Raw genomic sequence first — 27,401 nt, forward strand, 5'->3', positions numbered from 1 at the left:
GTACATCCCAAAGCTGTTTGCAAATTGCGAGCCAGGCACCTCTTCTGTGGCCGCTGAGAAAGGCAGGCAGGTTAAGTGGCTATCAGCATCAATGTTTCAGCACAGCAAAGCGATAGCAACATTACCAAAGGGTTTTGCTCCTCCCACGTACAAAACACCCACCCAGATCAGGGACTGAGTCTTCATACCTCATCTTTTGCACCTCTGACACAGAGAACATCGTGTCTGCAGGGCAGCTGCATGTTCCTAGAAAGGAACGAGGTGCTGAAGCGAAACTCTGGAAGGGGCCAGTGAAAGCAAAAAGCCTTGTCTGCTATCAGCACACAAAGCACAGACATTCTGTGAAGCAGGAAGACAAGAAGAAGGTCTCTAGACTCCTAAGTTATTTAACACACAACTGCAGGAGGTGTATGCCTGGGAACTTCCCCTGCAAACATCTCCCCTGCAAACTTCTCCCCCACAAATAAATCACATGTGTTTGTATGTGTGTAACAAAGAGATTGACAACTGGATTACCAGTACACAGGTGCACACAGGTGTGCAAGAGAGGCAGAAAGCAATGGGGTGTTACCCAAATAAGCCAGATGAACATGAGTCGGGAAGGGGTACCATGTCAGATCATATGAGCCAGGAAGGGCAATACCTGCACGTTCATTTTACCAACCTTGAGGCACTGGTCTCCCTTTCCCCACACCTGATGCACATCCTAGTTTCCATTAAATCAAGCCAACCAACCCCCCAAAGACATAACCCTTGCCAACCTGGTCGCCTTCTTCGCCTTTTCTTGGAGCCAAAGAGTTTGACCCTGGAAAACACATTCAACTTGTTCTTGTCGCAGTTTCCCTTGCTCTTGCTGGGGCTGTTGACACACTTACAGGCATTGGACTTCTCCCGCTCCCTGGCTTGTCTCTTCTGGCGGATCAGGGAGCTGGCGATGGCTGCAGCCATGGCCGCCACGGCCCCGGCAGCACCGGCGGGTCAGGCACGGGGGGTCTGCTCGCCGGGCGCGGGCCCCGCAGCCAGCATGCTGCTGGGCCTGTCCCCAGCGCCGGGGACACTGCTGGGCGCCTCGGCCAACGCCACCCACCGCCACTCGGCTCGGGAGCCCAGGGGACACTGGTGGGACGCTCACACCGCAGCCCTGGATCGAGATTCAACAGTTTAGCTCAAGTGTTTCTGTCCGCTGAGATCTTCCCCTATTTCCTCCTTTTGATTTTTTCTTTTTTATTCCTTCCAACTTCTGGCAGGGGAAGTTTGCAGGCAGAGGTGAGCGTTTCTACGGAGACGGAGCCGATCACTTGCCAGACATCCCTCCGAGCTTCTCCAGATGCACTATTCACATGCAGACATCCACTTGGCGCAAGATCATCGCATCTCTCCTAGCCCAAATTTCTCCAGTTAACTTTTCTCCCCACCCGTCCCCTCCCCATTCAAATCCCAGCAAACACCTGTTAGACTCCAGCAGGGGCTGTCCCGTTGCGGGGGTTTTCTGGATCCTTTTCCCTCTTCTCCCTTAAGAAGAGATCCGAAGCAAACAGCGATGGAGACACTTGAAGGAGGTGCCGATGCCTGGCGCCTTGGCTGCGGGCTGCCGAACGCCTCTGGAAGCCTCCTCCCCTCCGCTCCTTACAGGTGCCGTTGCCAGCGCAGCTTCCCCTCCACGGACGCGTTCGGCTTTTGCATTGCAACGCTTGTCACCAGGCGGTAAACAGCCACAGCTCCCCTGACGCCCGGTCTCCGGCAGCTCCGCGCCCAGACTGCAGCAGCAGCAGCAGCAGCAGCCGCGCTCCTCCGGCAGCGGGTGCACACACCGCTCACACCGCCAGCTGCGCGCAGGGTACAGAAAGGAGGCGACGCAGCAAGTCCCTTATCGCCTCCCTCCCCTCCTCTTCTCCCTCCTCCTTCTCTCCCAAGCAGAGCAGCCAGCTGCCCGGTGGAGAGTTGTGCTGAGGCCCCCGGGGTGCAGGCAGCCAGCAGGCAGGGGCTCAGGGTGTACCAGCTCCTGCTGTCCACTCTTGCCGGCCCCACGGGCTGTGGGTCCCTGCTTTTGCCAGAGCCGCCTCCCGGGGAGGTGCAGACACCCAAACAAACGTGACTGCGATGAGCAAATAGCTGGCACCAGCTTTTCGGCAGCAGAGTGAGGACACCTGGCCAGTGGCAGGCAGGGGGACTCGGGGAAGCAGGCAGGGGGGCAGGAAGGGGAGCTCCAGCTGTAGCTCCCCCCTGCCTTTTCCTCTTCCTTAGAGGAAGGCCCCCTCTCTGCCTCACAGATTTATTGGAGGCTTCTGCCTCTTTTTATCTTTCCTCCACCCCCTACACCTGCTCTCAGCTCCAGTTTTCCTCCAGAGACTAGAAAGCCCGCAGAGCAATCTCCCTGTCACTGCCACGTTCTCCCCCTTCCCTTTGTCCCCACTGTGCCTCCATGTCTCCCGAGGCCAGGATCTCATGCCCACTGGGTTTATCCACCCCTGGCTAGGTGGGGGCCAGGCTGAGGGATACCAGGCAAGAAGCCATGATACTGGGAGCAGAGCCTGGTACCACACTGTGGTTAAAGCCCTGCAGAGCAGACATGAACCCTGCACACATCCATGCCCTAGGACATAAGCAGCGTAAGGACCTGGGGGTCCCTTTGGGACCCACTCCCTGCTCTTCAGCATGCTTTCAATAGCTATAGTCTAGAATAAATCCAATTCAGGCTAGAAACAATACATATTTGCAACCCTGAAGGCAAATAACTATTGGAAGAATTCATCCCCGGGGCTGAGGGATTTCGCAGCCACTGGCAGGTGCTGAGGCAGGGTGGGATGTCCAGTGGGCAGGAGGGGGAGGCTGTGGGCTGGTTCCTCACGGGAGCTGAGCTCAGTGGGGACTGTGATTGCAACAGGCTTCAGTTCTCCCAGCCCAAAAGCTGAGTCCTGTGTGTCCTAGGGCTGACCCAGGGCTCCCATGGGCTGATGCAGGTGGGTTGGTGGGACAGCATCAGATTTCTGATGCACTTTCAGATGCAGGCAGGCTTTGCAGGATACCTGCCCCTTCTCTTCTCCACACACTCTCGGCAAAGCCACACGGTCCTCCCCAAGGTTGTACCACCCATCCTAGGCAAGCACAGCAGAAACCACTGCACCCAAATCTTCACTTCAAAGAGCTCAATTCAAAAGCAGTTTGCTGCACCTCTGCTATCATTACAGTCCTTCCTTGGAACAGAAACAGCTCACAGCAGGTTCAAATCTGTTTCCTCCAACTGGGAACTCCTGCCCCAATAAAACATGCTGTATGGCAAGGCCTTAAGAACAGAAATGCCCATAATGCATAGCTTTAGGACCATGTCTGACTGAAAGCACAATGTGCTTACAGCACCACAGCCAGAGACCTTGACAGCTGTCACGGTGCATTGAATCTTGCAGCCCCACATACCCACCCACAGTAAGTGCAAGAAGCATATGCATACTTGTATAGGTTTATACGCACACTCACCTCTGTTTATGAGGCACTTTATGGCATCCACATATTCATATTAAATAAATACTCCTCATTTCTTATTTGAGTTAAATGGTAGGGTAAAAATAAATGCAATTCACAAGTTCCACCACTACCCTCATCTGCCAGTCCACATGAGACTTGTGAAATCCAACCCAAAAGAAAGCCAGTTAGATATTATTAGTAATAGCTCATCCCACTCAACTCACCAGTAATGTACTATGAATTTTACCATATTTCCACTTCTAATACAGTCACAAATGTTTTCCTGAGACTTGCCCATTACTTCATAAATATTCCCAGCTTGGAAAGTAGTGTTTGATCTTCAGATCAAAGTGAAGCTGCCTCATTGTGATTTGTCCAATAGGTCAGATGATGTTTCATTTTTATAATCACTAACTAGAACTCAGAATCTGGCTAACCTTGAAAATCCTGGGAAAAAGCAGTATATAAAAGCAGTATTTAGGATATCTTTTTGCCAGTATTCCAGCTTGTATGCTTCAAATCCATAAAGAAAATTCATTTGCACAAATGTTCCTTGACAGATAACCAAAGAGAGGAATAAAAATAGCATTTATGCATGATCAAATTTAAGTTTAAAAAAACCAGACCTCCAGGTTGTTTTTTTTTTTGTTTTTTTTTTGCATGATCCACCTCTCCATCTATTGGTACTCCTACAAACATATCTTCATTTACTATAAATGGCACATGAAAATTAAGATCTTGTTGGGAAAATGTCCTTGGGAACAGGACTAGTGCTGGGACTACTTCAGTGTTACAGATATAAAAATCTCAAGAAACATTTTTGTTTTCTTTGAACAGCAAGAGCTGTTCACTCCCCACCACGCTAAAAATGTAAACTAAATCACAGAATCATTCTGGTTGGAAAAGACCTTCAGGATCATTGAGTCCAACCATAATCTAACTCTAGCAACCATTAACCTAACTCTACCAAGTCCAGTGCTTAAATCATGTTTCCAAGCACCACATCTACACGTCTCTTAAACAGCTCCAAGGATGGTGATTCAACCATGACCCCGGGCAATCTATTTCAGTGTTAAATTACCCTCTTCGGTGAAGAATTTTTTGCTAATATCTAAACTAAATCTCCCCTGCTGCAACTTGAGGCCATTTCCTCTTGTTCTGTCACTTGTTACTTGGCAGAAAGGACCAATCCCTGCCTAGCTCCAACCTCCTTTCACATACTTGCAGAGCAATAAGGTCTCTCAGTCTCCTTTTCTTCAGGCTAAACAAGCCCAGCTCCTTTAGATGCTCCTCAAAGGCCTTGTGCTCTAGACCCTTCATGAGCTTCAATGCCCTTCTCTGGACTTGCTCCACCATCTCAATGTCTTTCTTGTAGTGGGGGGCCCAAAACTGAACACAGTGTTCAACGTGTAGCCTCAGCAGCACCAAGTACAGGAGCACAACCACTTTCCTACTCCTGCTGGCCACACTATTGCTGATACAAGCTAGGATGCTGTTGGCCTTCTTGGCCACCTTGGCACACTGCTGGCTTATATTCAGCCAGCTGTCAGTCAACACCCGTAAGTCCCTTTCCTCTGGGAAGATTTCCAGCCGCTCTTCCTCAAACAAAACTTATATTTTTTGCTCCATCCTCCTTGAACCATTTGTGCTGTGACAGGTCCCAGAACACTGGGGTTGTCCATAAGTTTGAATCTATCCTGAGCACAAAAGATTTACAGTCAGTCCTACAGAAACAAGCAGACACTGGGCAAAACAAACGCTGCACAAAAACTGAGGCCAGAAGAAAAATCACCAGCCAGCTCCAGACCTCAGTGTCATGAAACAAGCTGCAGGTTTTGGCAAGGCACAGCAGCTTTGCAGCTAGGTGCCAGCTGCAGCCTGGAGCAGAGAGACTCTTCTCCCTCCCCACTCATGGCTTGTGCTATTTTGTCACATGAAAGTCAACAGATGTGAGGGAGCGCAGAGCGGCGCGGCTGTGCAGCACTGCTGGCAGAGAGGGAAGAGGCGGAGGAGGGACAACACTTTCTGGCTGCTTGTTGAAGTGCACCAGTGACTGGCATGAGCCCAACGTCTCACTTGCCAATAGACCTGAGCTCCTCTGGGCCCTGTAGAATAAAAGAATCACAGACTGGCTTAGGTTGGAAGTGACCTTAAAGATCATCTAGCTCCAACCCCCCTGCATGGGCAGGGTCACCTCCTACTAAACCAGGTTGCTCCAAGCTCCATCCAACTTGCCCTTGAGCACTTCCAGGGATGAGGCATCCAAAAACCAGTGGACAGTGTCTCAACACCCTCACAGTAAAGAATTTCCTCCTAATGTCTAATCAAAATCTCCCCTCTTCTGGTTTTAAGCCATTACCCCTTGTCATCTCACTACTTGCTCTTGTAAAAAGTCCCTCCCCAGCTTTCTTGTAGAATTATGGAATCATCTAGGTTGGAAAAGACCTTTAAGATCATCAAGTCCAACCTTTAACCCTACTCTGCCATGTTCACCCCTAAACCATATCCCCAAGCACCACATCTATACGACTTTTAAACACACCCGGTGATGGTGACTCAGCCATCTCTCTGAACAGCCTGATCCAACGTCTGACAACCCTTTCAGAGAAAAAAAAATAAATTCCTGATGTCCAGCCTAAACCTCCCCTGGTGTAGCTTCAGGTCATTCCGCCTTGTCCTAACACTATTTACTTGTGAGAAGAGACCAGCACCCACCTCTCTACAACATCCTTTCAGGTAGTTGTAGAGAGTGGTAAGGTCTCCCTCACCCTCTTTTGATTTAGTCTAAATAGCCCCAGTTCCCTCAACTGCTCTTCTTAAGACTTGTTCTCTAAGCCTTTCACCAGCCCAGTTGCTCTTCTCTGCTCTTCTTTTCTTGTAGGTCCCATTCAGGTACTGGAATGCTGTTATGAGGTCTCCCTCAGCCTGTCTTCATATGAGACATACTCCAGCCCTCTGATCATCTTTGTGGGCCTCCTCTGGACTCACTCCATGAGCTCCATGTCCTTCTTATGTTGGGGGCTCCAGAACTGGACACAGTACTCCAGGTGTGCTCTTCCAAGAGCAGAGGGGGAGAATCACCTCCATTGACCTGCTGGCCATGCTGCTTTTGATACAGCCCAGAAGCATTAATGATTCTCATGGTACGTTGCCATAATTCAGCAGCTTCCTGTCAGCACCTTGGGACACAATACCCATCTGCAGACTAAACAGCAAGTTCAGTTATTTTCTCTTCCCCTATAAACAAAGGCCAAAAGTTTTATAGTAGATCCCATATAAACAGGTAGATACTGGGCAAAACAAACACTACATGAAAATCAAGACCAGAAGAAAAATCCCAAGCCAGCTCCAGACTTCACTCAGCCCATCATAAACCCCACAGCACCCCTCTACATTTACATGTCTGAAGCTGTTTTGGCATGACAAAAGAAATTTCAGCCTGGCACAGGACGTCAGGAGTCCCTTCAAGGCTCTTTCATTCTTGCTGAGGTAACATGCTATTGGTGTTACAGAACAAGCAGATTAAAAAAGCTTCAGGAGTCAAATCTATGGACTATTTCCCCTGTCTACACTCCCCAAAAGTATAGAATTATTTTCTGAAGAGTGCCACCAGAATTGCTTCTCTCTTTTCAGCCTGAGATAAACAAGACTTCATATCCAGTCGGGTATGACACAGCAGCACTGAAGCTCCCAGTGATTTTTTCCTAAGTAAACAGAATTACTATTCACCAGGAAACAGAGCTGTTCAGACCCAAGCCCTGCATCATTTAGCTTCTCCGTGAACCTTCCTGTGGAAATGACTCAGCCTTTCCTCTGCAGGCAGCTCCGCAGCTGGACACAGTGCTGCAGAATGGGAGTGTCTGGGTGCCAGTTCACTGCCCCTGAAAGCCAACTGTTACCCTAGATCTGAGCCAAACAGAGTCATCTAGAGGCTTATTTTTAAGAGCACAATGGAAAAAGGTATTAGTAGAAGAGCTGGGCCTTCAGGCAGCTCCAAACCAAGAGTTCAAATTTGACGATATTTTAGTCCACAGACCAACTGGGCTACCTTAAAATTAACCTTAATAGTAAACATCAGCTTCAATAACCAGTTGCATTGCTGTAAACAAAAGTGTTTTTATGCTGAAACTGTAAGGGCACTTGTAAATAGTGACATGTATGTTCCTGTGTGTGTCTGTGCCATGGTTGTTTGCAAAGTGCACTGTGGAGCCCTGCTCAGGAACAGGAAAGAAAACAAATTCCAGTGACACCGCAGTAGACATGTCACTTGGACCCACTTTATCTAAGAGCTCACTCATTGCTTGTGTGGAAGCATAGTCAATTCAGCAGTTCAGGGGATTAGCTGGCTGGTTGATTTTTGGCTTCTCAGAATGGAGAATCAAGAATCCCAACACACGAAGAGACGCTGGTACCATTGCTGCACAGGACTGGATATGCCACAATTGGCCCTCATCCAGCAAAGCAGAGAAACGTGTCTCTGTCTTCAACATCTGAGTCATCTCACTAAGACTACTAAGATATGTAAAAAATAATTCAGCACCTGATGCATTACAACAGGTTCTCATCTCCTAATCCTGTTCTCTTATCAGATCACCAGTTTTCTAGGACAAGGTTCACTGACTGACAAGAGTTTGGGCCACCTCTTCATGATCAACATGCCCTGCTAAATGCTCACAATGGCCATGAGGTCTCACATCAAGAACATCAGTTTTTTCTCAGATTCTCAGATAAAATACTAATGACAGAAATCCCAGTTCTGCCCTTTCCCAGCTGTGAATTCCGATTCCTTTAAAGCACTGGCTCACTCAGAAGTGGATTTGACCTGAATTGGTGGTGCAGGCATTTTTTGAAAAGGAGGGCATTGTTTGAAGGAAGAAAAATGGAAATATTTTTGCCTGGGTTAATCCATATTCAGTCATCCCAAAATGTCAGCCACAAAGGATCATCTATCTGGTGCATAAAAGATCAGTGCCAATCAGCTGGGAAAGGTCACAGAACAAACAGAAGAGATCAGCTCCCACAGCTCTGTGGGCTCCCAGATTGGGAACACACCATTCCAATGTCTCTGGGGACCCAACCTGAGGCAGGAACTTGCAGCAGTGACCAGCTGACTTCTCCTGCCCACCCCACATCAGGATGCACAGAAATATCTGTTCATTCACCTCTCAGCATGATGCCTTTCAGAAACATTGATGTAAATGACAGCATATCATCCCTGAAATATTTACATCTCCACGAGAAGTGTGGGCTATATGCCACTGTTGAACTTAACATAAGGCCACTTCACACAGGACAAAACACTGTAAATAGTCCTTTGCAGACCCAAAGCAAATTGCTCAGGGATTGTTATATTACTCAAATAGATATTTTCAAACCTTTTCACAGAACTGATGATTTACCCTTTGTCAACAACTTGACAAAAAGAGGCTCATTGGGTCTCCAGTGAGTTGGAGCCTCTGAGAGTTCTCCCCCTCCAATCTGCACCCAAGCATTTCTACCAGCTTCTCACAGCCATGGTCCTTGCTTTGTTCAGAAGCTATTTTCTGCCCCACTGCTTCACTTCACAGAAGTACAGAGCCTGATTTTCTGCAATCATGTGAGGGATGCCAAGCTTGCTGCTTTCCATTGCTCTGTTACCAATGTAAGACCCATCTGTTTTCTAATAATGAAACCAAATTACCCAGGCTGGGATCAGAAGAGCCTGGCAATAGTTTTCTGGGACTTTTACTGGACTGCTGAGATGATGGCATGAAGTGCGCGCAGACAACTAAGAACGTGAACAGAGTTGGTCATAAGTGAAAGGGACTTAGAGCAAAATGTGCCATGTCTTGGGTGGAGGCAAGGCTCTCCAGAGCTGCAGTCAGACCCTGCACTGGGTCGATGCTTCTCCACAGGTGCAAGTGGCACCTGGAACATGGTCATGGAACTGCAACTAGTTTACCTGAGCAAAAATGCTGCTCTCAGTTTCAGTAACCAGAAGGAAGGTATATCCTTGAGGATCAGGAAAAGGAACATGGGCCTGAACTTCTGCTTGCTGTCTTAGTTCACCACGTCATTAATTCATCAACATCATTCACCATGATATTAATAATGACATAACAAGACATACCTGACCTAAGTTTAGTGATGTAAAAGTTCAGCTTATCTAAGCTTATCTGACTACATAGCCGGGCTGTACAACCAAGAAAGAAGGCACCTCCAGATGGCAATTCATTCCCATCCAAGAAAGTACTGTTATTTTCACAGCTGCATGAAGGAGATCATTACCTCTGCCTTACTGATCTATTGTGGGGTGATTCAGACCATAGTCTACCTAAAGCATCAATATAATAAATAATACTTTCCACCATCAAACTAAGGAATCCCTTAATAAAGGTCCATGTAGCTCAGTATCTTGTTTCTGACAGTCCTCAGTAATACATGTGAATATAAACCCAACCCAAGTAGTTGCACAGTCACACTTCCCACGCACACATACCTTCCAGCAATTGGCCTCATGGCAACTCCAGGCTTAGCAGGAGCTGCTGCTGGCAAGAGCAGAGTAAAGGTGACATCTCTAAATCACACAGGGATTTTGAGGTGAAAAATACAACATACCATAAGTAAACAAGAGAGGAATTCATTAGCATAAGTTAGATGCACTTTTTTTTTACAAGCAACACTCACAGTAACATTGGTAGCAGAACAGGAATAAGAATCACAAGCAAGGATTTGCTGTATTGGATTTACATATGTCTGGAGACCAGAAAAATGGTGTATGCAAATTCTACATAAGCAAACCAGAAGATACTTGGATAAGTCAATTCAAAGAAGGCAACTAATAGCAGAACATCTGCTGCTGCTCCCAGTATTCACATTAGGCAGCTGCGTACATTTCTGGGGACTCAGACCTCATCAGAAAGCACAGAAAGGTTTTGTTGCTATGCAGAGAAACAATGTTCAGAAATCAGAGAAACAGATCTGAAGCTACCCAAGCTGAGCACTGTTACTGTTCACTTCAGTCCAGCTGAACTAAATAGGGACATATTTGCTTGCACAGAGACTGGGTAACTGTCCAACTTGTAGCTGCATTTCTAACTAAAACCACCATGAAAATAGCAAATGAAGCTGCAGGAGCAGATACTAATGTAATATTGTGATTTTAATTAAATTCCCAGAACATATGTATGGCCTTCGCTACTCCCCAGCCATACTGCTAAATCATGCTGAGCTAAACTCACAGGAGAGAGACACCATATTTAGCAGATGATGATACATCATCAGGATTTCTGTCCTCTCCCTTGAACCCTCTTCCTTTTGTTTAGTTAATTGTTCTAATTTTCCATCTCTTCCTGCCAGGATCTTCTTTCCTTGTTTCATTAAAATTAAAACACACTTCTAATGAACAGTAGCCACAAAACCCATCAGTATCTTGATGTTCTTATCCTTCAGTTGAGGTTGATTTAATCTTGTTTACAAACAAACAAACAAACAAAGTGTACCTTCATGTACAATACTACATTCCAAGGCCTGGGAGCTTTTGCTGGGAAAGAAAGATCAAACAGCAGAATTAGATCCTAAGGCACAGAAAGAATGCTGCTGGTTTATAAGACATTACCTTGGCTGAACTTTCAATGCTATCATTATTCAAGCATTTCCACTCAACCCATTCCATTTAACTATATTGAAAGAAGACTTCCCTGCATCATCTTCTATCCTATATGGGGCAGCTATGAGAGGTTAATGAGGTAAAAATACAAAATGGCACTACTATGTACAGCTGCACAGGTAAATCATGGAGCCACACAGAATTCATGAGCTTCTGCAGCATTCTGAGGCCTGCAGGGATTCCCAGGCACTTCCCCTCATATGATTGGAGCAAGAGATATGGCTCCCAGGGGTTGCTGGTAGCTCAGTTTCCTCGGGACTGTAACTAGAATTAGATGGCTGAAACCTCTGCAAATATGAGTTCTACACTTAAAACACAGGCATTTTTTTCTACCTTTCTTCTTCCTGACTTTCAAATATGAGCAAACCCAAGACAATTCAACAATGCTGAGATGCATAGACACCAGGGAATCAGAGTAAAGCTGTTAATACTGAGAGAGATTTCCACCTCCCTCAGCCCTTTCTTTTTTTTCCTCCCAGCTCCGTAATATATGAAATGTCTTACTCGGTGACTAGATCATTAAACCATTATTGCCATAAATTTTACCCTACTTAAAAAGTTCTGATGTAAAGTCTTTTCAGGAGGCTTTCAGCAAAATACGGTTTCCTGTACAGGAAGCACGCTGTAGAACATTCATTTGTGAACAGCTACAAACCAAACAAATGGGACAGATTTCCACTACCTTCAATCGAAAAAACCAAACGTATAAAATTACTGCTAAAACCAGAAACAAGAGGGACACCTAGAGTTAGTTCTTGTAACTGCCCCTGCAAGGTCATTCACTTTCTTTTCGTTTTGTCTCGGTCCCTGCTGGTATTTAATGACAACAAACACGGGTGGTGCCTCCGGCTGTTAACTAACAGAAACTTGAAAGCGCGGGGTCCCGGCAAGCAGGGAGAGCCGGTGTGATTATGCATGTCACGCCGTGTTTTAATATTTACCGGGAGCTCGGCGGAGCCTGCCTCGCTCCCGCAGGTCCCGCCGGGCGCGGGAGGCCCCGCGGCGGGGCAGGAGCCGCTGTCCGCGGTGCTGCGGGAGCCGCTGTCCGCGGTGCTGATCCGCGCCCGGGCCGCCCCTGCCGCCACCCCGCACACCTTCTAGCTCCGTCGAACGAGTCCCCGGCCCTTTACACCACGTTTACAACCAAACCTCAAGGTTCGCTGCTTTTGGATGCTGTGGCTCGGCAACCTGCCCCCCAAAAGCTGATTTCCAGACCCACTTCACCTTTACCGCCATCGTGCCATAAACACATCCTGCTTTTGCAAACGAGCATTTAGTAGGTAATAATCTGGAACTCATCTTCAGTGATTACCTTTTGTAAATGCATATTTAACATGTAGAAAACATTTGCAGACTGCTTACTTCACATTCTAGGCTTTACCATACTTAGATTTACTATAGTATTTTTTATGAGAAAAACAAACAAACATGGACGCCGCATGCAGGGTCATAAAAGCTGTTTACTAATCATACTGAGCTATTTCTAATAAAGGATGATATATGTCCTAGAGAGCTAATATCAAACTCTCACAATTAAAAATCTAACTCTGAATGCACTGCCTACCAGCTTGTTGTTTGATTTTGGGGCATCTTCCAAGAGTTCTTGGATTTATTTTTCCCTTCTAGCCATAGGGCGTTGGTTCGTACAGTAATCTGATTGTTTCACATACCAAAAGCAGAGAATGCACTTTTTCATTATTAGAGAAAAATAAATTACACCATCATAAGCCTTTAGCTAAAGCATTTGCGAAAGAATAGAGAAATGCTGATGATTTTCTATTTAAAATATTATGAACACCAAAACAAGATTGTCTTCAGTTACCGTTAGGCACAATACTCTCATGAAAGGCAATTAGAACAGAACTGGAATCATTGCTTGGGTTTTTTTTTCTTTGTTTAAAGCAACCTTTATACCTGACTAAAAGCTTGGTACAAAAAAACTAAATACATGGCACAGATGCTTAAAAGGCCTGTGCGACATTTGAAATACACACTCAAACAGGACAAATCTGCCAGTTCAGAAGCATATTTGGTATATTTACAGTTCTATCCTTTTTCTTCTTAAATAGTGTATTTTTAGAGTTATCAAAGAAAATCCATAAAGTCAAAGAACGATCACATTTTTAACATTAATAAATATTAAGCTTTAATTTCTTTACACAGTTTATCATCTCTATAGAAGTTCAGTATGCCAGGAAATACCTCCTAGGTTTTTTTTCCCCATAAAAATATTGCTTAAATACCTCTTACCTGAATAAGACTTTCTTAACCCCAAAGCCATGCTGCCTTACAAGCTGCTCCTACCCAGACAATTGCAGACTACATTTGGAGCAGACACACAGGGAATAGATCAGAGAAAGTTTAAGGCATATTTAAAGTATTCTCTAAGGTACTGGCCAGAAACATCAAGCCCATACTGGCGGTATAGAGAGATCATTAATGGGCATTAGTGACAGACCATTATGACTTTCAGAGATCATTAAAGATTCATAATGTAGCTGTATTGTTCTGGCAACATCTAACCATTTCTTGGACATAAATGTACATTTCTTCTACATGATTTACTTAAACTTATTATTTTGGAGTGTCAAATTTTATTTTCTGCCTTCTAGAATTACAAGCAATGCCTGTAACAGGACACTGTAGTACATTACACCAGCCACAGGAGCCTGGTGCTTGGTTTAGTTGATACCCTTTATTGCAAAGCATTTTGCAACAGGAATTGCTCAACAACATTCATGAGGTAGAATATGTACCATACCCTTGTCCCTTCTTCTTTAAATAAGCTGCATTATTGATGTCTAGTAAATGTTACAAGTACAAAAAGCACTTAGAAGAACTACATTTGCTAACAATTCTGAAAGAATTACCTTTTGAAATTTTTCATCTTTACTTCTAAATTTTGGAAAAGCTTTTTTTCTTGACATTTGAATTTAGTGAAAAATACAGAAGATATTCTAGCTGGGGGTCAACCAAACCTGTTAGTCTTAATGCAATTTTGACGAGTGAAGAAAACACTGAGATTAGAAGATATACAGTACTGCAGACTGTCATTCAAAAAGTGATTGCAGTTACGCTTCAAGAGTGTTAATCAAGGGCTGGATTTGTATTTTCTGTTGCTGAACTTGACTAAGACCTTATTTAACACATCCTTCTTCAGCACAGCAAGTTAAGCCCATGCTCACATATAATCTAAGTAATGAGATTTAGGCAATTCAGAAGCAGAGTCAGATTTCTAAGTCAAGTACTGTTTCTAAGCATGACTTGTTCCTTGTGGAGTTGTGATAGCAAGTAGTAGAAAAGAGCTATTAAAAATGCTCTGCCTCTTCACCAGGAGTCACCACTCCCTCCAAGACACATTTACAAGTCACATGTACATGAGCATGGTTTATTTTGCAGTGCAATGGACCCACAATGAGCATATACCAATTTGTACATTGAACTCCAGTTGAGGAGCAGTAACTTCTTAATTTCTCTAACACAATCACTTGCAAATGCATAACATGTGTTAAGACTCTTAAAGTCGTAGACAAGTAAAGATCTCCCAGATGCTGGGCTTTAGGTACTAAAATGAAACCTAGCAACCAAGGTCACTGAAGCATTTTACCATGTTTTAGCATCTATGTTTTGCTGAGTATTATGTTGTGACCTGAAAGCTGAACCCCATCAATGTACTCCTAATAAGCAATTTTCCCAAAAAATATTTCAGTGATTACTTACACACATGACTGCTTATGTACTTAGAATTCACAAGTATGCAGAAACAAATCATGCTGTGAATTGCACTATTAAAAACATCCTTAATGATTGCTGCCAGAAACAAACAGTACCACACCAAGAAAACTCCAGTGGGGCAGAAAAACGAAGTTGATTCCAAGACCTCTCTACTTGGAAATCGCACCATTTTCACCAGAAGTCAAAACCCCATGTGGAAGAAAATACTCAAGCCCATTTCTAACTGCCTGCTGAGTTCTATTGATTTCAAACAGCTGACCTTGAGTCAATAGGTTGGATGTCACCCATGTCAGTTCTTGACAGGCAGTTAAAAGCCAGCAGTGGCATTGCTTACTGCCTTGCAATTATCAACAAGGTTAATCTGCTTGTGTATGTTCTTTTTCCACAAGCACCAGTGCATCTAATTTCTTTTCCCAAATTTACATGGATTTGTAAGGACAACTCCCTAAAATTAAGATAGCTCTTAATGAAATTTCAGTATTTGGTACACTTCAGCTACCTCAAGAATGGTTTAAGTGATTCAGAATAATTTTTTGGTTTTACAATAAAATTAAAGTTGCATACTGAAATCATAACCTGTGTCCAGCCAATCTTCATTTCCCTCTAGTTGTTTGTTACATATTAACTTGCTTTATCAATCTCCACTTTGTTTTGGTCACTTTAAGTCAATTATCATAGAACCATTTTGTTTGAAAAGACCTTTAGGATCAGCAAAACCAACTGTTAACGCAGCACTGCTGGGTCCACCACTAAACCATGTCCCTCAGCACCACATCTACATGTCTTGTACATGCTTCCAGGAATGCTGATTCCACCAGTTCCCTGGGCAGCCTGTTCCAATGCTTGACAACCATTTCAGTGAAGAGCTTTCTCCTAAGAGCCAATCTAAAAATGTATGATGTGCCATCAGCACATGACTAGAGCCACCTGACATAAAGGAACACAGCTCCTCTGCATTTAGACCAGCTAAGACTTCACCTCTATTGGAGTATCAGTCACTTCTGTGGGCTGTCAGTTTAAAAAAGCAGCTTTATAGGGTAGTATAGAACATGCAGGAATAGGACTAAAAGTAGATTTTTGAATAAAACACCAATTTTATTTTATTTTTTCCTTATGCATCAATAAAAATCAAGCTGATGTTTGCTCTGAAGTACTCACTGGAGATTGCCACGTTATAAAAACTGCAGATGTCTGGTGAGTAAACAGCTAAAAGAAAGGAGAAAAGATGGCTTGGGGGAAGCATTTACAGCTTTAACCACCCAAAGAGGAAAACTCAAATTACCCCTCCAAAACAGAGAATACTGAGTCAAACCCAGTCCCTTTAAAGGCACAATTTGCTCAGTTTAGCCAGGGTACCATGTGCCACACCTACTCACTTTACAAGTGACCAGAACAGATGACTTCACAGGTCCCAGTAGGATTTGTGGCCCTTTGTTACCATGTTGGCTGGCACGGGGACACTGCAGCAAGAACTGCGTCAAGCACTCTCCTCCCAGAAAACACAGCCACACTACCAGCATGGTGCTCTACCTTCTCTGTGTGTTCTCCACAACTGAGCAGCTGTGTCTGGCTTGAATCTAAGCAACTCTAGAGGTTGAAATGAGAGCTCAAGCACATCCACGGAGGCTACTGTGGGCACAAGAGTAACGAGACACATTACTGCTCTACTGCAATAGCCCCTTGCCATGACTACAACATCCGATCGGATCCATAATCTTGCAAACTATTAGGCATTCCTAGTTCAATTAATCCTACTTTGTAGTTTTGAATTGATCTTGTTCAGAAAAAACCCAACAATCAGGCTTGACCTTACTTCCTGGCATCCAACAACAAAATCCCCAACTAGTTTGTCTGGCAGGAAAAGGCTGAGAGCAGAGGCTCCAGTTCTGCTGTTGCTGCTATGACCAATGCATCTCAAATGCAAAATGGAGAGGAGCAAGAGCAGCAGTGCTGTCTCAGCAGTCCCACAGCAGCCTCAACATCATGCAGCATTGAACAGCAGCTGTTCAACAACGAAAACCTTCCTGGAAAGTGCAGCTAATGACTAAATGAATGCTTTTGCTTTCTTGGAGAAGGGGGAATAATGAGCTGAGAGTGCTCTGAACTGCCACCCAACCAGACAAAACACCCATTTGAGGTTCTAGAGCCTGTTGCTCTGCACAGACTATTTTTGTATTAGTGACCACTGTGTTTTCAGAGTCATTCAGTTATTTTAATTTTAGCTCCCCAAAAAAGTGACTCAATTAATGCTATTTTATTAAAATGAATAACATTTGAATATTATTAAAAATACCATATATTTGTATATTTGCCTGAAAGTACCTGTGATTTCATTTATTTTTCTTTCCTGGTTTTTGGGGTTTTTTTGTTTGTTTGTTTGTTTTTACCTGGTTACACTCTCCTGTCATGCGATTCAAACTAAGGAAGAAACCCTTTAAAGAGTGTAACTATTTAACATCCCAATGTAGGGAATATCTCAATTTCTACTTACAAAAGGGAAGCTGTGTGAAGCCAGCACAGCACTAGCACTTTCTTTCCTTGGCTTCATCTGCCACCTGGTGGCCCAGTCCCAGGGAGCAGGAAGCAGCATTTTTATGGAAGGATCCTGCATATTCCAACAGACACCTGGAGTTAAATATGCTGACTGTAAGACTGCAAAATGCAATAAGCAGCACGGCAGTTGCAAAAATCTGTGCAGTTCATGCCCACACACAATCCAATATGCTTTAAAAGTGCTCTGCAATTAAACAAATTTTGAACATGACCAGTTTTAAATTCTTATTTTTCAGTGTATGAAACTAAATGGCTGCGAACTCCCAAATGTCAGAAGTTTTCCCAATAACATGTAACACTTATGGTAAGTTCCTGAGCACAATGGAAGCTCAACTGCAAAAGCAAGACTCACAGCTGGACATAGGATTGAAAACAGAAAAGTGTGAAAGCCACTTTCTTACCTGCCTGCAAACAACTTGCAATGTCCTGCTGCTGTGCCATGATAACAAAGCAGGAAAGACACGAGAAGTACTAGCTCTTTAAGCTATTTTATACTCTTTATAATACAATGTTAATCATATATTCTATTCAGAACATTTCAGTAAAGTTGCAAAACAAAGTATAATCAAAAGTAACTCCTATTTTCTCATTTTGAAATCAAGAACCCTTGTTTATGCTGTCCTTTGTGTTATACAAGGACAGGATGGCACCAAAGCTACCCTGCTTGGGTGATCTGGTATCTGTATCATGTCACTTTGCAGCTGGGGGTGCAAAAGTAAATATTTCCTACCAGGATTTGGCCCCTTGGAGAAAATCTGAAGGCACAGTCTACTTGGCACAGCATGGTGTTGTTCAGGGATATTCAGGTCTAGCAGCATTACGATTAATTAGCTGACAGAATGCTTTGTCCAGCATTCCCAAGATACCCAGGAGAGCACAGGTACTGTCCCCCTGACACACTCAAAGAGGTATCTTGAATCATTTCCATCTCTGATATGTGGGAAAAATGAGACAAATAACATTAGGTGATTGTCCCACACTCTCTGTGCAGCAGGAATGCTGTGGCAGCCCCGTGTGTCTGCAGAGGGTTTTGAAAGGAGTTGCAGCAGCTCCGAGTAAAGCCCCTGCTCCTTGCTTGGCTCTCATCATTCCCCAAGGAAAGACATGAGCAAAATGTGGGCAAATGCTGATGAACACAGAGCAAATATTAAAACCCAAAAAGAGCCACATGTATTCTTACAGGCACCTGTGTACTCACTTGAGCCTTGTGGGACAACATCCTTCTGCTACCTGGAGAGCAAATTTAAATTACACCAGCAAACTTCTAACTCAAACACAGTTTTTAATGACTTGCCAAACATGGAAAAGAAAATATAGCAAATGTCTAATCTAAGCCCTTCTGACAGCATGATCCTACTCATACCTGGTACTCCAGGTGTTGGAGACCAATTCTTACAGCTAAAAGGAGCATTTTCCCTATTCTCCATTACAGACCAAAAGTTAAGGCTAATCCTTCACTAGCTTGCCTGTTGAGGGGAATTAGCTGGATGCTGTGCATGCTTTTGTGAGATCTGGGAGCATAAAACCCATTACATTTCCCTGATGTGCATGTGTCAAACTCCCTAAAGTGCTTTTGAAAAAATCACACTGAAAATCCCACCAAAACAACTGTGAGGAAATACCAGGAAGATGTCAGGGATAAGGAGATCAGTGGAGACTCCAACCCCAGTCCTCATAAAATGAGGCTCCAGTAAGCCCAGATGAACTGAGTTTGGTGGTGACTATTCCCCTACTTCTGGAAATGCCAAGGATCCTGATCCAGGTCAGAGTCGAGTTTGAAGTATCCAAAGCCCTGGGCTGACCAAATGGCAGGCAGCCCAACCACAGCAGCTGCAGCGTGCAGTGATCACAGATGGGTCTGAAATGACTGTGACTCTTGCTAATGACCTGTTCCCACTCCTGGCTCTGCATTGCCCAGGCCCTTCACGCAGGCTCTGCAAACACAGCTTACATGGAAAGCTCTTCTCTCAGCAGCCTGCAAGCATTTACAGCCAAAATCAATACACACATCAGTGCTCATAATAGTAATTTCATTTATGGTAATTAAATAAATTAGCTCTAATAAAATAATTATTTTAATATTTACCAGAGGAAAAAAATGGGTTGAAAGCCATTTAATTTGACACAAATGCGGGGCTGGGCTTAATCCTTCAGATTTTATCATATCCTCTGATATTTTCTAGCAGTGTGAATCATTATTATTTTATTTTTCTGTGATAACATATGAAAATAAACTACTTCAAATATTGACCTAAGCCCTGGACAGACAAGGATAAGCAGATGTCCCCAAGTGTGAGTTGGATGCACTGTTAGGAAAGTTTGCCTATAGCTTCCTGCAAGTGTGTCAGTAGAAACAAAACACTTTGCAAGTGGATTCAGATCACGTTTATACTCTGGAATTACTGCTGTGAACACAAAAGTTGTGTTTGCACAGGTATAAATGAGATGGAAGTCTCTATCCTTGCCACCACTACCCAGACTCTGCATCACCAGCCATGTACATCAATGCCTTGAAGAATTTTGATCTAAAAATGAAACCTATTTTTTTCCCAAATTTCAATTCCACCGACAAGATGTCACAGGCTAACTCAAGTCAGGGCAGAAGATGTTGCACCAAGCATTACTAGAAAAGTCTAAGTGAGAAACACATATTAAATGGGCTCTTACATGCCACTATCATCCACCAGACCTTCATTCTCATTATTAAATACACTGTCCCAGCACTATAGTTATACACAGATGAGGAACTGATCACACAGGAAAAGGTTTGTTAATAAAAATGCTTGGCGTGTGTACCAGAAGTATAAGCATAAATCTTTATCAAACAAAACTCTCACTACTTATTCTGCAGACATAATTCTGACCTGCTTTCCTTGTTAGGGGAAAAAAGCACGATTCAAGCACTGAGAAAGCCCCCAAAACTGGATAAAACATTTACCACTAGAGGAAGCTGTTTCATAATTTTTTTCAGTACCATATCTGCACCTGGGAAGTTTCAGTGCAGTTTCCACAAAACCATCATTACCTTTTTTTCAGCTAGTCCTATCATGACTCCATCTGAAGTCAGCAAGTTTCTTAATAACTGTATTTGTACCTGATCTCGAGCCAAAAGAAAAAAAAATATATCCACAAAACTCACAGAGTTCATAACCTGTATAATTTCAGTCCATTTTAGTGTGATGGTACATTTCACTGCCTGTAGAGCTGCTAAAGAGAAGATGTTGGTGAACAAATCAGGGGCTTTCAGGGACTCTCTGACCTGTAAATATAATAATCTTCAGCAGAGAAACTTCAGCTGGGTGAATTACCAATGAAGCCCTACCACCAGCAAGTGCATCAGTTTTCTTCACTGTTTCCCATCTTTATTTATACACACACACATATATACATACACATTTAAAAATTCTGAGCACCTAGCTTCAGATTTATATCCTGGTTAGCCTCAAACTACAGGCCCCAAAACTAGGGATCCATTCCATTGGAGAACTGTGTTATTTTGCACTTTGTTCCAGATCTGAACAGAATAAAATTTTAAAACATCCTTATTTTCTATGAAACAGATTTGTCCTTTCCAGTCTGGTCTAAGTATAAACAGAAAGTAAGGGAAATGGGCCATGTAATTCTGTTGGACAAATCTTGTGCTCATATAGCATCTCTGGGCTGATGGTTCCAGAAATAGTTGCCCATTGTCCATCCACAGAACAAGCACATCCCAGAGCATATCAGAAAAGCTATGGGGGAAAGGCTTGTCCAGCAATCCCATTTTTTGATACAGGGTTGGTGAACCCTGCATTATCTTTAGAGGCTCCTTCTCACCTGTTCTGTAACTTCAGCAAGGGAGGCTCAGACTTTTTCTGACCATGATGCCCCATACTCAGGTAAGGCTCATGGTCAGAGAGGTCTTTGACACAGAGGGTGAGAACTGCAAGTTTTGACCCTGCTTCCAGAGCTCACCTTGAGCTTTCCTAGCTCCCAAGGGAGCTCTCACAGATGATGTTTCCAAGGCAGCAGCCCTCCTTTAGAAATTACCCACTTGTATCCTTTGTCACAAGCCAGGCTAGGAAGCACCTAATACACTGGGATGAATACTTGAGAGGTTGGAAATACTATTCCCCAGGGCTCGCATGATGTGGGTACCACAACTCACAGAACACACCTGGGGCTCCAAAGCAATGGCATGTCTCTCTCTGCAGCACTTGAGAGCCCCAGTTGGCTTCCAACTCATAAACTCCAAATCTGACTCTGCATCATTAAACATTCCCACCTCCATTTCCTTTGCAAAGAAGCAGCTGTATAGCAAAGTGATTTAATTTAATTACAAGTTTTTAATTAAGTAACTCTGTAAATAGGTGCTCAGCTGCAATGGTGAGAGCTCTAACCCTGCATCTCAGCATTAGGGGGAGTCCTGCTCCCATTTAGTTCTCTTTGCAGGGACAAGAAGGGAAAGTTGGAAGCGTAGCTTTAGGGAACAGCATCCCAGCATAAAAATCGGGTTCCTCTCCTCATGTCAAGCATTGGTATTTCTGCTCTAAGCAACCCTGCTCTGAGCTGCAGTGCTTGTAAGAAGATTCCCACAGATATTCAGGTTCAGTGACCTTGGAGATCCAAAAGGATACATCAGCCTCTTAAGCAGTTAGTTTTTCTATCATCAGGCTTGGAGAAATCCATCAGACATAGGCAGACAGGAGTCACCCATCTCTGGTTCTTGGGTATTATGGTAATGACTGACGAATACAGACACCCATAAAGAAATGGGCAGATGACTCCAGTGACATCATGTTCTCAAGTACTACAGCAACAGAGGCAAGGAAAATACACAGGCAGACAGGAGACAATCCAGTCATGCCTTATCTGCGCAGTCTGGCCTGAGTCATGTTACCCTTTTCACTGTAGGTATTCAGTGGTGCTCTTGGGCAGCTGCTGAAGGTGGGAGCAGATTCAACCAAGACAAGTGTTTGCCAGTGCCCTGCCTGCACAAACATCACTGGGCCACAAAGACTGCTGCACATTCAAGAATCTGGACCGGAGCCTGACGTCAGGGCTTGGATTGAACAGCCCAGGCTCACAGATCCTTGGAAATATTCCTTGGAGCCTTTGTTACCCCTCTGACCCTGAGTATTGTTCCTTTTATTTTGCCTTTACATACTCTGGAATTGGACTTATATTTGCAGTGCTCCATACCCACTAACAAGGTAATGGCAGCCAGTTAAGAACCTGGCCCCAAAATGTTACTTTGGACTCTACCATTGTACAAGCAGCTCTGCAATCAATAACTGGGCAAGAACAGCTTCTTACAACCATTTTCAAAACAGCAGCAGCAACAAAAAAATATCTCTGATATTTTATATATACTACAAACTCACTGACAGTAGAACTCTGTATTCCTCTGAAGAAGCAAGTCCCCAGGCTCCTGAGCTCCCAGCAGCTCAGCAGCTCATCTGTCTGAGCACCAACATGCTAACTGGAAACAGGACAAAGTTAAGCTGAGGAAGAATAAAAAAAGCAGGTAGTTTCATCTTCTGTTTGGAACATAGGGAAAATCCAGCTGGACTAAGAGAGGAACTGAAAGAGCAGGATTAAGATGCTGTCTATGCAGTACAGGAGCCTGTGCTTTCCTGTTCTCCAAGAACAGGCTGCTTATGAAAATACGAGCATCTGAGACAACATTTAGGGGATCTGATCACCAGCTCCTGTTTAAACACAGGAATGATCATCAATACCTAAAAGCTGTCATCACCCAGAAGCTTTTCAAAAAGCTGTGGCCCTGTGAAAAATGAAGTGCTTAAAGTCAGGCACCTAAATCTAAGTCTTTGTGCCTAACTCAGAGAAAGATGAGCCTCACACCACAGCAGCGTCAGAGCTCACCAGCACAAGGAGATGGTTTCAGCCCTCAAAAGCCGCAGAGCAAAACAAACCTGCTCTTGCAGTGACACACCATGCAGACAGCTTCCACCAGGACCTCTGCCAAGTTAAAAGACTCCTGAACTGAAATTCAGCCCCATCTTCAAATACTCAGAGCAGAAGATGAGAGATCATCTTAGGTATGGGACTTCCCAGGACTTAAAGGTGTGTGATTTTCTGAAACATTAAGTCTCATCTGCATTTCTCAGCCTGGGCACACAGACTCCCTTGGGTGTTAATCATGAATATCAGAACATTCAGTCAAATGCAGAAAGGAGATAAACTTCAGTGAAAATCTTCCATCCAGAAACTCTTAAGCACAGAGCAAACATTAATAAGAGCATAACAACAAGTACATATCATTCCTAATGTCAGGATCTCAGACAAACTGCAGATTGTGCTACAATAAATTTCCATCCAGCATATGAGGCTGTTTTGGGATGTCTCTCAGCCCACGCTCTCTTTTATTTACTTTAGAAAGAAAACAATATGCTACATATCCTGATATAAATATTTCAGAACTATACAGACTTTAGCATTTTCTTAATTTTAAAAGTGGTAACTCACAATAGCTTTATGGTCTTGAGTTGTGTCTCATTTTTATACTTATTTGTGTATTAAACCATCTCTTGATTTGGAATGCTTTTGGTCAGCAGCAAGGAATTTCAATAGGCTTGTTAATTTGTTGTCAGAGTTTCAACACTTTCATATAGAAATGGATTTACCCTTTGACAGTTATTATAAAAGAGGTGTTAATTCAGGTGATATTTTGAAGTTTTATGAGCAACTAGAGGAAAGCAGTGAATGGGATAAATGTTAACTGACCATCAACAGCAGTTAAATATCATCACTCATGCTCAGCCTATTTCTAAAGTAGTTTTTCTGCAACTTCTTATACTGTATTTTGTATTAACTACCCTTCTTGGAATAAGTGTTCCATCCTCTTCAGTTGGCATCTAACAGGGTATTCAATTGTGCTTTGGAGTCAGACTCTGGCTTCCAGCTTTCCCACAGTGACAATTCCTTTGCTGGGAACTGACATGGCTGGAACATGCCACCCCTGGTGTGGACATCAGGGCTTAATTTCTGTGAGAAACACTCAAACTGAGTAATGCTGCTGATCAGTCTCTTTGCACAACTCTAGACCCAGGCCAGGGGAAACCACCTCCTCTGAAGTTCACTCTTATGACCATTCAAGGAACCCTAACTAGTGCCACCATAGTTACTTAAGCAACTTTCTGTTGCTTAATAAATTAAACTTATTAAACCTTCTCTTCCATAAACTAGTATTCTAAGGAAAATTTAAGGGATATATTTGACTTCAAAGAATTGTTTCTGGTTTGGGCACTGGATAACTCTGAAAGGGGTGGGAACTGATTCTCCATTGCCAAGCAGCTTGAGTCAGGATAAGCACATCTGATAAGAAATGGAGAAGGAGGCTTGATAATCTGTCCTCATTCAGCACTCAGCCTGGTGCCTTCAAGACAGTGACAACATGAAATTTACTGGGGTATTTGCTGCCTTCTGATGTCTGAGAGTGCAGGATTTTCTTAAAAATGGGAACCATTCTGTTAACTCAAGCTTGAACTGCCCTAGGTAGAGGGCAGGGGATGGTGTGGTCTTACTCCTCTGTGCATGTTCTCTAAATGCTGATGGCACATCACTCTGACTGATGGGGGTATGCACTTCCTGCTATTTTTAGGCTCCTGCAAACCAAAAGATGGGATAAACAACACTACCTGAGCTGGATAAAACAAGGTAACACTAAACAGAAAGAACAGATTGCATGAGGAAATTGTGTGGGATGCTGATCTTTATCATCTATTTCCTTAATGGAAAGTACACGAGAGCATATTCTGTGCATCAACTCAGCTGTCACTCACCAAGGTGGCCACTTGACCATATAGCTGATGTCCAGTAACAGTAACTCCTTTTTTGGCAATCCAGCCAAAGGAGTCAATGAGAAATTTGAGTACCTATTTAAAGCACTGAGAATGGCCAAGTGCCACTGGAGACAGGCACAAATATTTCACCCCAGTGTGAGGAAGAAAAGTGGGTGGTATGGAGAAACCAGGTACTGATGATACTGCATCTGATATTCTTTTACCCAGGAATACCTAGATATATTTGACTCGACACTCAGTGCTGACAAGTTTTCCCAACTCTTTACGACTTCAAGCCAGAGAACTGATGAATATAAAGGGGAAAGGCAGATCACTATTTAGCTCTTGCTATGTCAAGTTTAACAGCCTTCTAATATATTAATGTCAAGAAAATACTTATTAACGACTTGCCTGCAGTTTAAGCAGCAGATTGTGCCTACGAGAAAGCCAGACGGTTTCGTTTAATTCCGCAGAGGAAGAGATATCCTGAAATAGAGGAGGAGGAGCTGGTTTGCTCCTGACGACTACCCAGGGCGGCCGGACGAGGCCGTGCGAGCTGCGCGGATCCCGATGCCTCACACTGCAGCGTCCGGCTGCCCCAGCCGGTGGGGACCGGGGCACCCAGGCCACCAGGACCCCTCTTCTGCACTCTGCTTCTTCACCTCTGGGGTGACTCTGGGCAGCACTGTACAAGAGTGATGCTGCTCCAAGAGTGCAAAATATCTGTTTTCCTGCCTCTGCTGCTGCTAAGGTGGTATTTTAACAACCAGGTTACAGATATTCAATATAATTTGGGAGACAGAATTAGAACAACATTCTTTTTCATGCTCCTCTCCATGTTTTGCTATGCTCTTCCCATCAATCTGTGAAGCATCCAGTGTTTGTTTTTATCTTTGGCTGCAATTAAACCTACAGGAAACATGTGGTAAGCATAACCTTCCCACGGGGAATATTACTCTCCAAGCCACTGACTAACAACTAGATAAAACACCTAAACGACACCAGCATCAATTTTTCACAAAGCAAGACTAAGATGAACATCCCATAGTACTAATGTTAATTACATTTGGTGGGGAAAAAAAAAGAAAAAAAAAACCCCAGAGAATGGAGTGAGGGATGCTAAGCTCTGTAATGCTTAAATAGCTCAATGCAATTAAAAGACTAACTCCTTAGTCATCACAGCACTTTTGCAGTTCTACCATAGGACATAAGCACTGGAGCCAGTGCCCTGTGACCTCAGAACAGATATTTGCTTTGCTCTACAGCTGACAGCACTTTGTCTGTGGGATGTTTGATATGTCATGGTTTGGGTTTTTTTTTTTAAATAAACCTGGCAAAACTGGACAATCAGACTAGTGTAACAATTAGTGGCATTTTCTAAAGCAATCATTTATCCCATCAGATAATATATGACTTAACAATTTGACCAAAAGAATTTTAATGAAAAAAGACAAAATCTGGGATATTCACAGGAGGCTAGAACATACCTGGCTATCCAACACCTCTTCGACTGAATGCCACTGAGCACATCTAAGCTGGGTTCAGCATGGATGTCATTCCTTCAGGAGCTGTGAGCAGTGGTTCCCAGGATCAGGCTGCCTCTTAGAGCACATCTCTGTGATCTCAGCCACCTCAAGACCAATAAAGCCTAAGCACAGACACAGCTCAGAACATGGAACCACCCCACACCCATAGCTACCTTGTCTGCAGTTTGTCAAACCTCAGGAAAACTCAGAAAGACCCAGTTGCTCCATGGGTTGGAGTCACCTCCAACCCGTTTCATAGGGATAGCTGTGACCTCATGACCTGTCCAATAAACAAATCTATAACCATTGCCCTTCTTCTGAATCATTCATACCCACCTTCAGTGAAACAACTGTGTAATTTTGGGTGGAATTTAGAGGCACTGCCTGCACAGATAACGTTCTCTTAACCTCGTGCCCTGCATGTCATTAGATGTTTTACTTGGATCCTCTGAATTATGTGTAATAGTTAGGGTCAGTTAAGAATTGGTTAACTGCATAAACCTGTCCTGCTAACCAGTCATTTTGAAACTGCTGCAGAAAGCCACAGAACTATCCTACAAGTCAAGGGCACATAGGAATATTGAATATTCCTTTATTATAAAAATGCAATTGGCTGTCATTCACCAGAGCAAGTGCAGAGGGAAATGATGCTTTCCCACCCACTAGGCACCATGCAGGGCAACCTGTTACCTA

General features: G+C 43.7%; 1 protein-coding gene across 7 annotated transcripts in view; it reads right to left on the reverse strand.

Annotated features, from left to right (window-relative positions):
- Nucleotides 1-27,401, reverse strand: part of FGF13 (fibroblast growth factor 13) — a 240,710-nt gene that overhangs the window by 57,255 nt on the left and 156,054 nt on the right. Inside the window, exon 1 of one of the 7 annotated variants that reach the window (XM_051630229.1) lies at nt 762-1,766. The exons of the other annotated variants lie outside the window; for them this stretch is intronic. Coding sequence (XP_051486189.1) covers nt 762-948 — 187 coding nt within the window. The 5' untranslated portion in view covers nt 949-1,766. Of the gene's footprint in view, nt 1-761; nt 1,767-27,401 lie in introns of those variants that run through there. 7 annotated transcript variants of the gene reach the window in all.

Source organism: Apus apus, chromosome 12 (assembly GCF_020740795.1).
Source record: "Apus apus isolate bApuApu2 chromosome 12, bApuApu2.pri.cur, whole genome shotgun sequence".
NCBI classification, from domain to species: domain Eukaryota; kingdom Metazoa; phylum Chordata; class Aves; order Apodiformes; family Apodidae; genus Apus; species Apus apus.